The sequence below is a fragment of the Protomyctophum parallelum genome (genome assembly GCF_964188405.1).
Source record: "Protomyctophum parallelum genome assembly, chromosome: 12".
Lineage (NCBI taxonomy): Eukaryota > Metazoa > Chordata > Actinopteri > Myctophiformes > Myctophidae > Protomyctophum > Protomyctophum parallelum.
Window position 1 is genome coordinate 9,691,106 of NC_139712.1, and position 18,142 is coordinate 9,709,247.

Genomic DNA, 18,142 nt, shown 5'->3' on the forward strand with positions numbered 1-18,142 from the left:
AAAAAATTCAACAGTGCACACTGCAGTCAGGCTATATAATGACACTATTTAGCTGCACAAAAACACAGTATGGCCACCTGAACTGCATACATGACCATGCTCTGCTGCCCTGAAAATGTTTAACCTTATAATTGTGTGTTTTTAGTCTATTTTATTATTATTATTATTATTATTATCATGTATCAATTTGTAAAGTTCTGCAGTTTTTTCAGTGGGGCCTCGGCTCCACTGCAAGCATGAATTAATAAAGTCAAAGTCAAAGTCAAATCATGAAAAAATGGCACGATTTTTTTCTACTCAGTCTGTGTCTCATAGGACGGCTGTGGGCAGTTTAGAAACCGTCTTCCAGTGACATCATCATTAGGCAGATTTTTTTTTAAACAAGATTTTTTTACAAAAATATTTAGATTTTCATTATCGTGAGATGAGCTTCCATTTTCGCATTGCAACTTTTCAGGACTAGAAAGCCTGCCGTTTCTATTAGCTTGTATTCCCTTGAAGTGGTCCTTTAAGAACATTTTGATGCCATATACTTTTGCTCAAGTACATTTTTAATCCCAGACAAGGTATCTCTACATTGCAGTATTGACACTTTTACTTAAGCAAAACAATTAAAGCGAGTACGTTTTCCACCACTGCTAATTTAATGTGGGTCCATGTGGTTAGGAGGTTAGGAGGCGAGGTCTCACCGGTAGCGTGCGAGGCTCCTATCATGCGTCCTCGGATGAGGCCTTCCCTCTTCTGGTTCCTCACCACTTTGACCATGTGCTCCTGAAGAGACTGCTCCACATACCTGTCCAGGGTCTCCTTCAGGTCCTCTGACACACACACACACACACACACACAGCACACAGCACAGTACACCACAGTCAACAACAGTGTGTGTGTGTGTGTGCGTGTGTGTGTGTGTTTGAGAGTTCTCAACTTCTGCCCGAACCTGACCCGACTGTGTCTTTTATGTGCCGAACCGGCGTTTTACAGTTTTACTCTGTGAAAGAGTTCTCAAGTTCTGCCCAAACCTGACACTAACCCGACCCGACCCAATGTTTCTAGGTTTTTACTGAAGTCGAGAGGCTGTGCTACGGGTGGCCGTATACGGGAATTGACCGAAAAGTCACACAGTGTTAACGTATATCGCGATATATCGATATTATATCCTGACGAAATGTATCGATTTATAAAAAAAAAATATATATAAAAAAAAAAAAATATATATATATATATATTTTAGGGGGGGCTAGTGTGTGATAAGAAATGTCAGCTGTAATCACATTCCATCATATTCACATGATTTAGGAGAGAAATGAGACAGTAGAGGTCTGGAGAGAGGAGCTGTATACCTGTCTGTGACTGTGCCCAGGTGATGGTCGTTATTGATGCTCATTAATACATCAAGGAAGGCAATTATCTTTGCAATGTAGTTAAATAAAAATTGTGAAAAAAGCTTTTTGGGGGGTGGGGGGGAGATAAATCATAAAAAAATAAATAAATATCATTGTGTTGAAGATATCGTGAAAAATCGTATTGTGAACCTCACATCGTGATACGTATCGTATCGTGAGTCGAGCGTATCGTTACATGCCCAGCCGCTACTCTCCTGCCCTCCGCTCACCCAGCTCACTGTGGTCGTCCACCAGTCTCCACTCACCCAGCTCACTATGGTCGTCAAACCAGTCTCCACTCACCCAGCTCACTGTGGTCGGTCCTCCACCAGTCTCCACTCACCCAGCTCACTGTGGTCGGTCCTCCACCAGTCTCCACTCACCCAGCTCACTGTGGTCGGTCGTCCACCAGTCTCCACTCACCCAGCTCACTGTGGTCGTCCACCAGTCTCCACTCACCCAGCTCACTGTGGTCCTCCACCAGTCTCCACTCACCCAGCTCACTGTGGTCGGTCCTCCACCAGTCTCCACTCACCCAGCTCACTGTGGTCGTCCACCAGTCTCCACTCACCCAGCTCACTGTGGTCCTCCACCAGTCTCCACTCACCCAGCTCACTGTGGTCGTCCACCAGTCTCCACTCACCCAGCTCACTGTGGTCGTCCACCAGGATGATCTCGTGCAGCAGGAAGCGAGGCGTGCGGTCCAGGACGCTGTGCACGGTGCGGAGCAGGGCGGACAGCGCCTCGTTGAAGAAACAGATCACGACGCTGACCGAAGGTAGTCCCTCCGGATACACCCTGCCCCTACATCTACACACACGCACACGCACACGCACACACATATCAATTTACCGAAGATAATCAGAAATATATTATGATCACAGTATAGTACTGTATAGGCTATACACTATGCGTGTAGTCTTTATGCTTGAAACCCGCCAGGCACGCGAGCATAAGCACACAGACTCTGATGCTCCACTCTACTGTGTGTGTGAGTGTGAGTGTGTGAGCGTGTGAGTGAGTGTGTGAGCGTGTGTGTGAGTGAGTGAGTGAGTGAGTGAGTGAGTGAGTGAGTGAGTGAGTGTGCATGCTTGCATGCGTGCGTTAGGGCATTCACTTCTAGTCATTTTTACTAGTTGCCTAGTTTACTAGTCGACCTTTTCGTTGTTTTGTTTTTTTAACCCATTCTGACCCGAGATCAGATTCACACGAGGTTTCCACTGGACACGCACTGGTCTGATGAACCCATTCTGACCTGAGATCAGATTCTAAAAAATGTCAGTCGTTCTTCGTCGATTTTTCAAAAATAGCAGACCTACAAGCTCGTAGCGCGCCACTCGGTGGCGCGCTACGAGCTTGTAGATCTGCTATTTATTTAAATAGCTAAAGCATAACATGATGCCAACACCAAAATGGGTGCCCGGTCAGAATGGGTTAAACTGTGTACATTGGTGACTATAACTATAATCTACCTGATCTTGAGGCCTACAAAAAAAAAAATAATAATAATAAATCCTTGTCGACTAGTCGACTAAACTAGTCGACTAGTTGCTCAATGCCCTATAGCGTGCGTGCACTCTTACTGTGAGTCTCTGGTGTCCGGCAGCTGTCTGTGTGACCCCAGTCTGTTGGAGATGAGAACGTTGAAGGCGTGTTTGTGATAACCCTGATCTCGGATCTGCTGGTCTGACGCCGTGTAGATCATACCTGGAGGGGAGGGAGGGACAGAGAGAGCTTTGTGAGCACTTAGCCCCATCTGCTGGACATCTGTGTGTACAGGAATTAGCACCCTCAATAAACCCCAACCCAAAAAAAAGCGAAAACAATGCCAATCCAAATAGTTTAGTTAGCTATGCCGGGCATTCTTTCTTCGTAGCCGTCAGTGTTAAGTTGATTGTTGGATGCCGTTTCTTCCTCTGTCATTTCCTCATATTTCTAGTTTATTTAAATAATGCCATGCGCATTTTGTCCAGTGCAGGCCTGGTTGACTAGATTTTAGAGGACATTTTGATGCTCTTGCTGCTGAAATGATGGATTATTTATATGGAGAAATCCTGTCATTTAACCCATTCTGACCGGGCACCCATTTTGGTGTCAGCATCATGTTATGCTTTAGCCATTGAAAAATAGCAGACCTACAAGCTCATATCGCGCCACCGAGTGGCGCGATACGAGCTTGTAGGTCTGCTAGTTTTGAAAAATCGAAGAGCGATTGACATTTATTGACATTACACATATGTATATCACATGAATATATATATATATATATATATATATATATATATATGTGTGTACACTGTACAGTTCATGTCAAACGAGGGCTGCCATTTGTTTCAAGCGTTATACCCTGTATAACATGTATACAACTACACAATGCGACCTACAGCTCTGTTTACAACATGCTGTACCCCCTCCAACTGTATACTCCACCATTTTCAACTTGCTTTGGCAATATAAAGTTATAAACATACGTTTTCTCATGCCAATAAAGCTCAATTGAATTGAATTGAATTCACACAGAAATGTTTTTGGGGAGGAAATAAAAAAACAACAACGACGAGAGAAAAAAAAAAAAGAGGCCACTAACCCATTTCAGGGAGCTCTGCTCCCTTATTGGCCACGGGCGCCCCTCCTCGGCCCGCCTTCTGAGCGAAGGGGCCCTTAGTGATTGGCTGCGGCCGGTGGTAGGGTCCATTCTTGCGGGGGAGCAGGGGGGCGCGGAGGTGGGCGGGGTCGCTCGCCAGGTTGAAGTAGAGGAAGAGGAGGACGGACCAGGTGACCGAGGTGAAGAGGCAACCATAGAAGAAATACCTCCATGTTGCACCGGTCATGGTGGGCGAGAGAGCATCGTCTTACATTACACAGCTGGAGGGGGAGAGAGAGAGAGAGAGAGAGAGAGAGAGAGAGAGAGAGAGAGAGAGAGAGAGAGAGAGAGAGAGAGAGAGAGAGATTATTTCATGTCCGACAACATTCAAGTAGTATAGCAACTATGATAGCTTTATATTCCACTAGTACAGTGGTTTTCAACCAGTGGTCCGGCCCGGGGACCACCAGTGCGTCCTACCCTCAGAAACCTTGGCGTCTGCTTTGATCAGTCGATGCACCAGTCGACACTCACGACAAATCAGTTCCCCCGGACATGCTTTTTCCACCTCAGAAACAATCGCCGGGCTCAGATCCATATATAGTCTCATACAAACAGAACTGGAACTCATCATTCATGCCATTCGCATTCTTCACGCCTGGACTAATTGCAATTCTCTTTTTACCCGTTTTAACTCTTGAGAGCGTAACATTAAACTAAATCATGGACCCGTACATCTGCATTCATTCATTCGCAAGAACTTAAGAAGTCTACACAATTAGAGAATGTAGAAGGAAAATTGTCATTTTGATCAACGTTTTGCCTGTTATCTCTCCTAATAGTATACCAACGTCAATACAGCATGGCATCGTGGACAAAACCTTATCCGACGTAGGGATGGGTCCGATTAATCGATTATCGTTGATAGGACCCGAAATCGATTATGAAAATTAATAATCGATAATCGTTTTTTTTTCCGTTTTTTTCTGTTTAAAAAAAAAATGAAAATCGGTTGGAAAGGCAATATTGTCATCCAAACAGGACAGGGCTACAGGCCTACAAAAGTGTGCCTGGGATGTGTCTGTGTAGCTGCATGACTGAGAGGAGTGTGAGTGGAGATTGATTCCAATCAAGATACAGGTTTGGAGGATTTAGCAGGTGTTGGGAATTTACCTAATCAGGCCTAGGCTGGGGTTGCTATGGTGATCAATTGGATCAACAGTGTTCCAGGGACCACCAGTGGTCCTCATTTAAAAGATGGAGTTAGTAACCAAATGGACCCTTATTAACTCTCAAGAGTTACAATTATTGTTAATCAACTACATCAGGGGTTCCAAGGGGGACTTAGGTACCCCTTGGGGGGAAGATTTTTTTTATTTGTAGGGTTCATTAAAAAAATAAAAATAAATGATTTTTTTTTTTTTTTTTAATATAAAAAAAAAATCCCCCCCCCCCCAAAACGATTAATCGATTAATCGTTAATATTGAATTATACAAATCGATTTTCATTTTGGACACATTTACACATCCCTAATCCGACGGCAACAGAATCCTCTAGGTTTTGGGGTCCGAGAGGCTAAATCTCATCAGGTGGTCCGAAGCAACAACGTACGAGAGAAATGGGCCACTAACCCATTTCAGGGAGCTCTGCTCCCTTATTGGCCACGGGCGCCCCCTCGGCCCGCCTTCTGAGCGAAGGGGCCCTTAGCGATTGGCTGCTGCCGGTGGAAGGGTCCATTCTTGCGGGGGGAGCAGAAGCCGAATTAATAATGGGCCTCGATATGAACGGTCCACGTCCATCTGACAAGATATTAATTAATTACAACAGATGAAACTTCTTTAATAGAAAATTCATATTTATGGGTTCATTCCAGAGACGAGATCTTACAAGCGTCAGAATTGCTTAGCGGAGGGGTTCCCAAACTGTGGCGTGTGACATGGAAAGGCTAATATTGGCGGTTTTACGGCGATAATATTTTCTTATTACCCATTTAGACCCGAGTTAAAAACATTCACTTTGAAAGAATATATATACAAAAGATTTGCGCCACATTCTTTACGATTTTTCAAAAATAGCAGACCTGCAAGCTCGAAGCTTGTAGATCTGCTATTCTAAATTCTAAAATCCTGTAAAACACTGTTGTGAGGAGATGTATAGGGCAGCTGCGGGAGTATGCAGCAGCTCCATGTCTCTCAGTGCAGTGACTTTCTGTGGTTATTTGCCTTAGTCATCAACCAAAAATATATAATTTCCGGCCAAATACAAACGAGACTGAGCATTGTGGGGGGTGCGTCAGCTATAGGACAGGAGGCCAAAAAAAACGTGTGGGGACTGCTATAGCTTAGAGCGAGGTTCCCCCGATATATTCTTCTTTAGTCTTTAAACGGAGATAACAGAGTTTTATACACCTAGCATAGGTTTACGCCTTTCCATCATCACGCCAGCTGCGGCTCCAATATCGCTTTGTTTTCCTGGGAAACCCAAGGTTGTCGGTGACATTTATACAACAACAAAAACCGTGAGGCAGACAAAACTCGAGGAGAAGAGATATGTTAAACAGTCTAACACAGATTGGCAGTTCGGGAGTTTCTAGCAGCCCGGAGTTCAGACCAGGGGGGCAGTCAGACAGATATTTTGTGAAACCACAAAGAAAATCAGGATTTCCTGAAAGTTCATATAATGGCCTGTTGTGGCGCTGTCATTGGGCCCAAAAAAAAAACCATAGCCATATAGAAGTCCATGTATTTGGGCCCAACTTCACCTAGACTGTATTACCTTAATAAACATGTTCATGAATACTTTCTGCTTCCAGTCACTAGTTTAAAGTCTCATTTATAATGTCATAATATTCTTTTTGGAAAATGATGGTCCCATTTATTAAAAGAAATGACCATAAAGTCGCGTATATATGTTCTGAGGGGCGTGGCTACCGTTACAGTCTATGATCGGGATTCCCCTCCCACTCGAGTCAAAATAAAAACCAACTAAGAAGAAGGGGGGGGAAGTCCCGCCTCGTTGTCTGGGCCAGCCAATGGCTCAGCTGGGCCCAAACGGATCTAGAAAGATGGCGACTTACAATTCAAGGACTGACGGGCTTCATTTTACGTTCATGTTAGACCCGGGGAACGCTTTGTCCATAGTTTTTACAGACTATGGTTCAGACTAGAGATGCTCCGATCAGGTTTTTTGGGGCCGATCACCGATCACCGATCACTGGAAACAGTATAGGCCGATACCGATATTGCCGATACCGATCACAGCGTCGTGAAATCCATATTTTTTTCCATTGTGTAGCATATATACTTACTGTATTTTCTACTGTACTCTTCTTACACATCATTGACATTGTAAGTATAAAAATTAGGAGATGAGAAAGTTTTTTTGCAAGCTGAGGCAACGTGCAATATTTCACTCTAGACTCTCTTAGAGACAACTTGGAGGTTACAGAGTAAACTGTAGAGACTCAAAATGCAGTGGTTCCCAAAGTGGGGTCCGTGGACCCCCAGGGGTCCTTGAGGGAGTTCCAGGGGGTCCCCAGCTAAAAGGATAGTTTGGAACCAAATGGACCCGTTTGGGTTAACACTTAACATTGATTTTACAATATGAATTGGGGTCTCAGAGATAGAAGTGGCATGAAATGGGGGTTCTTAGTCAAACTGGGGGTCCTTGAAATTAAACTGGTGGAGAAATTTGAGAATCACTGCTACAATCTTCTTATGGGGGTCCCTGGCATATCTTTTCAAATGGGGGTCCGTGGGCTGATCAGTGTCAATTTGGGGGTCCTTGACGTGAAAAGGTTTGGGAACCACTGTCTTAGAGACAACTTGGAGAGTAAACTGTAGCTTTCTTCTTTCATCAAATACAAAAATATAATAATAATAAATACCGTACATGTTCAGTGCACGGACACAGACAACTGAACATTTCACTGTACAGACTAAAATAAAAAGCAGGCTGCTAGTGTTAGCACTTGTATACTGTATAGGCTCGCTGATCGTTAGTTTAGTGCTTAGATTAGCGTGTAATCTAAGCACTGATTGAACTTCATCTCTGCCTTTAATCTAATTATTTTTTTTATTGACAACGTGAACGAACCCCGACACCAGCGCTGCAAAAATAGACAGATCTACAAGCTCTCAACGCGTAGCGAACTGCGCTGCAGAAACAGGCAGGACGCGCGATGCCTTGAGAGCCTTGAGATCAGCAGCAGCATGGAGCCGCCGGCACTCCCAGCCTCCAACGGCGCGGGGAGGCAAGACTTCTGCGGGGAGGAGGAGACTTGGCCACTGGGCAGGCTAGGCTACATGTTGCTGTGGTAGCCACAGCAACATGTAGCCTGCCCAGTGGTTGTGATGTTAGCTTCAAGCTAACAAGCATCTGCTTGTCCGTTCCAACTTCACTTCATCTCCACCTGTAACTTATGAGTGCAGTACTTTCATCCGACGGAGCATTGGTCCGAACGACAACCTACCTCCTCCCTCACCCTAACCCTAACCTCCCCCGGGGCAGACACCTAAACCTAACCGCAACCCAATCCCGACCCGCAGCGCACCTCGGAGCATTGCTCCGTCGGATGATAGTATGCCTCCCGTAACTTATTTCTTATTTTTTCCCTGGCTGCGCAGCTGCGCTACAAACAGACGGATCTACAAGCTCTCAACAGCGACCGGAGCTGCAAAAACAGGCGCCCCCTTAAAGGAGACTTGCCACTGTCCCACTGTCTGTTTTGATCGGGCATTTTGATCGGCAATTTTGATTTATTTTGAGAATCCGATCCGATCCGATACAGGCATGATCGGCCGATCATGATCGGTGGCCGATCGATCGGCGCATCTCTAGTTCAGACCCAGGGCCGCTATACGGGGGACAAGCAAAGTCATAACAAATTGTCAAAAACTAAAACAATAGTTGGCTCCTAGAGGCACAGCTGGAAACCTTTAACCCATTCTGAACGGGGAACCCATTTTGGTGTCAGCATCATGTCGTGCTTTACCTATTGAAAAAATAGCAGATCTACAAGCTCATATCGCGCCACCGAGTGGCGCGATACGAGCTTGTAGGTCTGCTATTTTTGAAAAAAATCGAAGAACGACTGACATTTTTAGAATCGGATCTCAGGTCAGAATGGGTTAATCAGACCAGTGTGTGGTCCAGTGGAAACCTCGTATAAATCTGATCTCAGGTCAGCATGGGTTTTCTGTCCGTGGTTCTCAAAACATTTCCATGTCAAGGACCCCCCCCCAAAAAATATATGTAATTGGCCGCCGACCCACATCTGAAAATATGTTGTTCCAGGGGTCCCCCCCCCCCCCCCCCTCCGTCCAGAAGCAAAGATGCTCTGTAAGAATATATATTCAAAGATCTGAGGCACTTTTTCCAAGATTTTTCAAAATCTTGAAAAATGACTATTTTTTCAATAGCTAACGTATAACATAATGCTTAGAACACCGAAAAAGGTACAGCTTGTAGATCTGCTATTTTTCAATAGCTAAAGTATAACATAATGCTTAGAACACCAAAAAAGGTACAGCTTGTAGATCTGCTATTTTTCAATAGCTAAAGTATAACATAATGCTTAGAACACCGAAAAGGTACAGCTTGTAGATCTGCTATTTTTCAATAGCTAAAGTATAACACAATGCTTGGAACACCAAAAGGGGTTCCCGCCCAGAATGGGTTAACCATATTGACATTATCATACATACATATCATACTGTACAAATGAAAAATGGTATAAAATAGTTGCAGCCCTATTCACACTCACTCTCATCGGCGAGTTGAGTTGTAAAAAATGACATACTGTCATTACACACACACACACACACGCACGCACGCACGCACGCACGCACGCACGCACGCACGCACGCACGTCTCCAAAGCTGCTGACTTTGTTACAACAAACAGCAAACACAGCAGAAACACCATCACTGTTAACAAGTTTACAGTCAATAATTCACCAGGGTACACACGCTGACCTTGCACTTCTTACCGTTGGTTGGTTGTAATGTCACATGTGTTTTATACTTTTACTGTATATTTTACTACCTTTTAGCTGCACTTGAACAATAATGTTTTTTTTTTATTGTTATTCCTAGATCAGTGGTTCACTTTCAAGGACCATCATGACTAATTAGAGTGTCGAAATGTAACACTCTCAGAGTTACAGACCTGTAAGGGTCCATTTGATTCCCTGTAAGGGTCCATTTGGTTCCATGTGTACAACACTCTCAGAGTTACAGACCTGTAAAGGGTCCATTTGGTTCCATGTGTACACTCTCAGAGTTACAGACATGTAAGGGTCCACTTGGTTCCATGTGTACAACACTCTCAGAGTTACAGACCTCTAAGGGTCCATTTGGTTCCATGTGTACACTCTCAGAGTTACAGACCTGTAAGGGTCCATTTGATTCCCTGTAAGGGTCCACTTGGTTCCATGTGTACACTCTCAGAGTTACAGACCTGTAAGGGTCCATTTGATTCCCTGTAAGGGTCCATTTGGTTCCATGTGTACACTCTCAGAGTTACAGACCTGTAAGGGTCCATTTGATTCCCTGTAAGGGTCCATTTGGTTCCATTTGTACACTCTCAGAGTTACAGACCCATAAGGGTCCATTTGGTTCCATGTGTACACTCTCAGAGTTACAGACATGCAAGGGTCTGTTTGGAACCCCCTCGAGGTACCCTAAAGGCTCATACATAGTCTGGATTTTCGGGGGTGAGGTGACCACCGAACTGCAACATGACGTCACTGAGCCGCGGTGAAGAGCAAACCACCGCCACCGCTCCAGCCCTTCCCTCTGTTTTTACTCACCACCGCTCAACGTTATTTCAGCTCCGGTGGTCACCTCACCACCGGAGCGGTGGTCACCTCACTACCGAAAATCCAGACTATGAATAGGCCTTAAGGGTCCCTGGACTTCACTTTGAGAACCAATGTCCTGACCTAGATTTTCGATTTGTCTAGATGTGTCTGGTTTGTTTCATATTGGGAAGGAAAATGATTTATTGGTATAAATGGTAAATGGGTAAATGGTGCATTTATATAGCGCCTTTATCCAAGGCGCTTTACAGAGATTGTGCATTACATTCAACCATTCACACACACATTCATACACCGATGGCAGCGGAAACCATGCAAGGCACCAACTAGCACATCGGGAGCAATTAGGGGTTCAGTGTCTTTGCTCAAGGACACTTCGACAGTAACTCTGGGCGAGCCCACAGGGTTCGAACTGGCAACCTTACGGTTACCATCCAGGCACTCTACCCCTGAGCCACCGCGGTATACATCTCTATGATGATGTGTTTCCCTTTGCTTGGTGTTCTGTCAGTGTAAAGCACATTGAATTGCCTTGCTGTTGCTTGGTGTTCTGTCAGTGTAAAGCACATTGAATTGCCTTGCTGTTGCTTGGTGTTCTGTCAGTGTAAAGCACATTGAATTGCCTTGCTGTTGCTTGATGTTGTGTCAGTGTAAAGCACATTGAATTGCCTTGCTGTTGCTTGGTGTTCTGTCAGTGTAAAGCACATTGAATTGCCTTGCTGTTGTAATGTTCTATACAAATAAACTTGCCGTACTATCAGTTGGTTGTTATTAGCACTGCTTTAGGATCTGATCCTTGTACTTACTTACTATTGGTTGATTGCAGTGGTGGAAAAAGTAAGTAACTAAAACACATTTACTCAATTACTTAACCCATTCTGACCTGAGATCAGATTCATACGAGGTTTTCCACTGGACACACACTGGTCTGATTAAACCCATTCTGACCTGAGATCAGATTCTAAAAATGTCAGTCGTTCTTCGATAAAAAAAAAAATAGCAGACCTACAAGCTCGTATCGCGCCACTCGGTGGCGCGATATGAGCTTGTAGATCTGCTATTTTTCAATAGGTAAAGCACGACATGATGCTAACACCAAAACGGGTTCCCGTTCAGAATGGGTTAAAGTACAACAATTCTGAGGTATTAATTACTTTGAGATAATAAACTATAGTAGCTAAAATGTGCATTAACCAGCCGAATATATGCTTAGGCTATTTTCTGCTAGCACGCAGTGCACTGAACTGCATGCACTGCACTGCACGCGCGCACGGTGCAGTGCACTTACACACATGACCGGTGTTGTTTTCGTCGACTAAAACTAAGACGACAAAATGTTCGTCGACTACCATTTTCCACTGAAGAAAACTAAATGGAAACTACATGAGAACTAAGCTATGACTAAAACTAAGACTAAATATACTGACAATTCCGTCAACAAATAAAAACTAGACTAAAATGTTAGGAAGGGACTAGTGGACAATTAGTTTTACAATTAGTTAAAAAAAAGTAGATCGGCTATTTTCAGCAAGTGGAAGGAAAAAAAACAGTTATTACGACGGCATCAAGGCCTGCCAAAATACATTTTGTTTGACTAAATAAACTGTAGATTTAGTCGACTAAAATGTTATGATATTTAGTCGACTAAAACTAGACGCTAAAACATTCCAGGTGACTAAAATGTAACTAAAACTAAAAACGGAAACTATTCAAGAGACTGACTAAAAACTAAAAATCCAAATATTTGCTGCCAAAAACAACACTGCACACGACTAATCCTCAGTCAACCCATTCTGACCTGAGATCAGATTCATACGAGGTTTCCACTGGACAACACACCGGTCTGATTAACCCATTCTGACCTGAGATCAGATTCTTAAAAAATCGTCAGTCGTTCTTCGATTTTTCAAAAAATAGCAGACCTACAAGCTCGTAGCGCGCCACTCGGTGGCGCGCTATGAGCTTGTAGATCTGCTATTTTTCAATAGCTAAAGCATAACATGATGCCGACACCAAAAGGGGTGCCCGTTCAGAATGGGTTAAAGCAATGGTTGGTGAACGTACTTGCTCCGTGATAGAATACAGAGGACATTATTAAAGCCATTAACCCAGTTTGGACCCTAGTAGCACGCACCCCTATATGTTCTGGGGCAAAACACAGCTGACCTACAAACTCACATCGGGTCGCCATGCGACCCATCATGTGCCCGAGCTTATAGATTGGCTACTTTTGGTGGAATTGATTTGGTGTAGAAAGAGATAAAAAGGTAGGGAGCCTATACACCACAGACCGCTGCACACTAGTCAACAAAGTATATCGATTTTATTAACCCATTCTGACCTGAGATCAGATTCATACGAGGTTTCCACTGGACACACACTGGCCTGATTAACCCATTCTGACCTGAGATCAGATTCTAAAAATGTCAGTCGCTCTTCGATTTTTCAAAAATAGCAGATCTACAAGCTTGTAGCGCGCCACTCGGTGGCGCGCTATGAGCTTGTAGATCTGCTATTTTTCAATAGCTAAAGCATAACATGATGCCGACACCAAAATGGGTTCCCGTTCAGAATGGGTTAAAGCCCCATTTACGCTCACAGACAAATCCAGCCGGAATCAGATCTAGAGCCACATCCAGATGACTGGAAACTAATAAGTCTAAACGAAAACAAGTCACGTGGAATCTGATTTCAGGAGATCCGTCTCAGTCTGAACGCATTAACCTGATCTAAATCAGATTCCATGGTGTGACGGCGTTTGTGTCCTTGTGTTTAGACTTTATTTAAACACATTGCATTCCAATCTGGATGTGGCACAGATCTGATTCAGGCTGGGATTTGTCTGCCAGTCTGAACAACACACAGACCTGTGACAAATCCAATCTGGTCACTTGCATGTGCTGTGTGAAGTCGGTCCGACTCGGTCGTGGCCAAAAGATTAGATTTTGAGGAGAAGAAAATAAGAAAGATTTGAATCGGATATGACTTGATGTGACTGCAGTCTAAAAGGGGCCTGAGTGGATAACATAGGATTTCCAACTGGCCAACAGTCTGCTCCGTGCACATCAACGGCTCAGTGAGTCTTGTGGTTAGAATCTGGGAGGTCAGCGTTCAATCTCATGCATTGGCATGCAGCATCAAGGGTTGGCTTGGGAGTAAGGCGCGATTCATACTCCTATTTTAGAGCCGAATAAAAGTGGGTTCGGCTCTGTAGAGCCTACAATGTGACGTCATTTGAGGTCCGGGGGGGGGGGGGGGGGGGGGGAGGGGGTACCGTCCTAAAGTCGGATCTTCGGTGCTACTGAAAATTTCTGACGAGCCGAAATCATTTCGGCACTAAATTCTTACGTCATACGGTCTGGAGCAACGGAAGCTCTATCATGAGTATAATATTAACGCGAAAGTGAAGCCTCCTCCCCACTTCAGTTTCGTCGTTACAGTCGTGCAAATGTATCCAAATAGAAATAGAAATAATCTATGCGTGTATAGCTTACTGCTTACTGTGCTTAGCAGAAATGGAAATAAACACATAAATCACTAAAGATATATTTTTTATATTTTTTCCTGAACGGAAATGACAGACAGATTTACTTGGATTTCAGGCGGTGTAGTTCTATATCCCATTCTGACCGGGCACCCATTTTGGTGTCAGCATCATGTTATGCTTTAGCTATTTAAAAATAGCAGATCTACAAGCTCATATCGCGCCACCGAGTGGCGCGATACGAGCTTGTAGGTCTGCTATTTTTGAAAAATCGAAGAGCGACTGACATTTTTAGAATCTGATCTCAGGTCAGAATGGGTTCATCAGACCAGTGTGTGTCCGGCGGAAACCTCGTATGAATCTGATCTCAGGTCAGAATGGGATATACTAGCATTCGGAGATTGTGGAATAGTTGTCTGGCTACGTGAGACCACTGCGACACTATATAGAGCGTCGCAGTCCCGCCCCCTACCAGGGCCCAGGGAATGATTCTCCGTTCATTTTCCCCTCATAGACATTTCAAAAAGTATTCATTTAAAGACGTCTACGCCGCCGACAAAGCCAACTCTTGTCGTGACAAATCATGACAACACACACAATTCTTTCGGCCGAACAAATAACTAGAAAGAAGAAGAAAAACGGCAGGTTGTTGTTGTTGTTTTTCTTCTTTGTAATTATTCGTTTGGTCCAAAATATTGCGTTTGTTGTCATGAGTTGTCACGACTCGAGTTGGCTTTGTCTGCGGCGTAACCGTCTTTAAATAAATACCTTTTGAAATGTCTATGAGGGGAAAAAATGCATTGGGAATCATTTCCTGGGCCTGGCGTCGTCATGAAAGGGGGCGGGACTGCGACGCTCTACAGTGTCACATCCTTCAAGGCAAGCTGCCTCTCGCTAAGGAAACAGGAGATGGCCTCCTGATATTTAGGCCACAGTGCTCGGGTTCCCCAAGGGCCACCGAGAACCGTCTGCTCTCCACACATCAGATTAACACATTCTGACCTGAGATCAGATTCATACGAGGTTTCCACTGGACACACACTGGTCTGATGAACCCATTCTGACCTGAGGTCAGTCGCTCTTCGATTTTTCAAAAATAGCAGACCTACAAGCTCGTAGCGCGCCACTCGGTGGCGCGCTATGAGCTTGTAGATCTGCTATTTTTGTGTGTGTGTGTGTGCTCATAGCGCGTCACAACACAGTGACAGTTAATAGACAGGGAAGAGAGAACCACTTTCACTGTAACAGGAACCCAACTACCATTCCCTAACGCTGGTGGGCGACACATGTGCACGCACGCACGCACGCACGCATTAAACAACATCAAATGTTACTTTTCAGGAGTCCAATTCAAAAATAGCAACAAACAAATTAATACATCTGGATTTCAATTCAAATATAGGAAGCAGAAATAGCAGACCTGCTATTTCTGCTTGCTATGTGCAATGTGTCTCTCTGGAGTGAGTGTGGAACTATAGTGGCCCTCTCCTCTCCAGATACAAAGTTGCCCACCCCCTGAGCTGGGGGACCCATGGGGGGGGGGGGGGGGGGGGGGGTTGGATATTGACCTCACATAGAAAGCCTAGTTAGTACTAGCCACAATTTGCAACTATAGATTTTATAATGGGATGAATCTAGAGTTGCAACAAGCTCCATTTTTGGTTTGTGATCTGCTTGTCTTAAACGACGTTAAACTCACCAACATTGCAGCTGCAGTCCAAGCTTGAATTATCCTCTTTCAATCTGCCGAGCTTGTTTTTCATAAAAATCCACCGTAGAGATGTTATGAGCTACTTTCTGTCAAGACATCCTCTGCAAGTGATTATTTTTCTAAGTGCTGGAGTTTGGAAGCACTCGTCGTACGTCACTGAACGGCCCTGCATTCCACCTGTTTCGAATTTGCACATAATGCAGGAGGCAGCAGCGCGACCCGTTAACAAAACGAGTGCTTCCAAACTGCAACACTTTCACTTGCAGAGGATGTCTTGACAGAAAGTATCTCATAACATCTCTACGGTGGATTTTTATGAAAAACAAGCTCGGCAGATTGAAAGAGGATAATTCAAGCTTGGACTGCAGCTGCAATGTTGGTGAGTTGCAAATTGCGGCTAAGTTAGTACATCAGTGGGTTCTCCAGCTTTTTCATGTCACTGACTCCCAAATAAAACCTACAGTATGTATCTGGCCGCGGTCCCCCATCTGAAACAGAGTCTGTGCCAAGGACTCCCCCCCGCCCATAGTCCCATACATGATCAGTGTTAAAGTAAATATTTCTTACATTTCATGAAATTTCCGTCAAGCCTTTTTTTCTTTGAGTAGCTGATCTATAAGCTCACAATGAGTCACTCACAACACATTGTAACACACAAGTAAAGTGGTTAAAATAGATGCATTGATCAACGACTATAATAGGCAACATCACTAATAAACTACTACAAATTAACTGGTGGAACTTCAACTACCTATACAAATGAACTGATAACAGTCACAGAACTGACAGAAGACCTATAGATACATATAGCGTCACCAGATTTGACTAAATACAGTACATCACCTGAACTACAAATAAGACAGCAAGACAGGACTACAAATGCATGACTTGGAGGAAGAGCTATAACGCCAACTCTAACGGTACATTAAAAAAAGATGCCCGTTTTCAGTTCTTCGTGACAGGGAGTCACGTGCCTCAATAATCAATAAATAATCGTTCGTTTGAATGGTAGCAGCACGTCAATCACTTGTTGTATAGATGGCTACATTAGCTCAGTCAGCTAACGTTAGCTACAAATAATAGGGGTTGGGTTTTCACCGATACTGGTTACCTAAATAATTCCGTGACGGCGAAAAGATCCACGTTTGGTTGAACTGTTGTATATAAATGTATTTATTGTTGATGTCCATGCACTGCTAAATCAACGCCCAATGTTGTACACAGCGGAAAACAAATGCATAAAATACAAATATAATAGCCGGTAACACAATTGGATTGGTCACCGATGTGAACGTAACAAAGAAACGTACAAATACAAATCTACCAACCCCAAAGCCGCTTAATTCCCCCCGCACATCCAATCAATAGCTGATCGGACTGGTTCTGGATCGATAACACCCCGCTGACTTACCTTTAGACCTCCATTTCCCCCAAATAAGACCAAATAAATCCTGTTACGTTTGTCACGAGACATAAACGCTGTGCAGGAGCGACGCACCAACTCATATTTACAACATGGGACCTGCGACTGCGATGCGTTCGGGAAACCTGGGAAATCTAGTCGTTAAAGGGCCACTTCACCACTTTTCAACCTTATAATTGGTCCTCACTAATAATCATGATAAAATAGCACAATTTTTTGAGGGGCGCTAGCCTCTCCTATTATGTCCAGCTTTTGAGGGTGTATGTAAACCATGGGGGGCAGTCAGACAGATATTTTGTGAAGCCACAAGGAAATCGGGATTTCCTGAAAGTTCATATAATGGCCTGTTGTGGCGCTGTCATTGGACCCAGAAAAACCCATAGCCCCATAGAAGTCCATGTATTTGGGCCCAACTTCATCTAGACTGTATTACCTTAATAAACATGGCCATGAATACTTTTTGCTTCCAGTCACTAGTTTAAAGTCTCATTTCTAATGTCATAATATTCTTTTTGGAAAATTATGGTCCCATTTATAAAATAAATGACCATAAAGTCGCACATGTTCTGAGGGGCGTGGCTACCGTTACAGTCTATGATCGGGATCCCCCACCCACTCGAGTCAACCAACTAAGAAGAAGGGGGGAAGTCCCGCCTAGTTGTCTGGGCCAGCCGATGGGCCAGCTGGGCCCAAAAGGATCTAGAAAGATGGCGACTTACAATTCAAGGACTGACAGG

At 44.1% G+C, this 18,142-nt stretch overlaps 1 protein-coding gene across 1 annotated transcript in view; it reads right to left on the bottom strand.

Annotated features, from left to right (window-relative positions):
• The window catches only part of LOC310868272 (polypeptide N-acetylgalactosaminyltransferase 11-like), a 35,652-nt gene extending 18,148 nt beyond the window's left edge, over positions 1 to 17,504 (bottom strand). The window contains exons 1-5 of the mRNA XM_083778625.1: positions 17,394 to 17,504; positions 3,970 to 4,247; positions 2,966 to 3,089; positions 2,026 to 2,192; positions 690 to 818 (exon numbers count right to left, since the gene is read on the bottom strand). Of these exons, the coding sequence (XP_083634751.1) occupies positions 690 to 818; positions 2,026 to 2,192; positions 2,966 to 3,089; positions 3,970 to 4,213 (664 nt within the window). The 5' untranslated portion in view covers positions 4,214 to 4,247; positions 17,394 to 17,504. The remainder of the gene's footprint in view (positions 1 to 689; positions 819 to 2,025; positions 2,193 to 2,965; positions 3,090 to 3,969; positions 4,248 to 17,393) is intronic.
• Between the last annotated feature and the right edge of the window lie 638 nt (positions 17,505 to 18,142).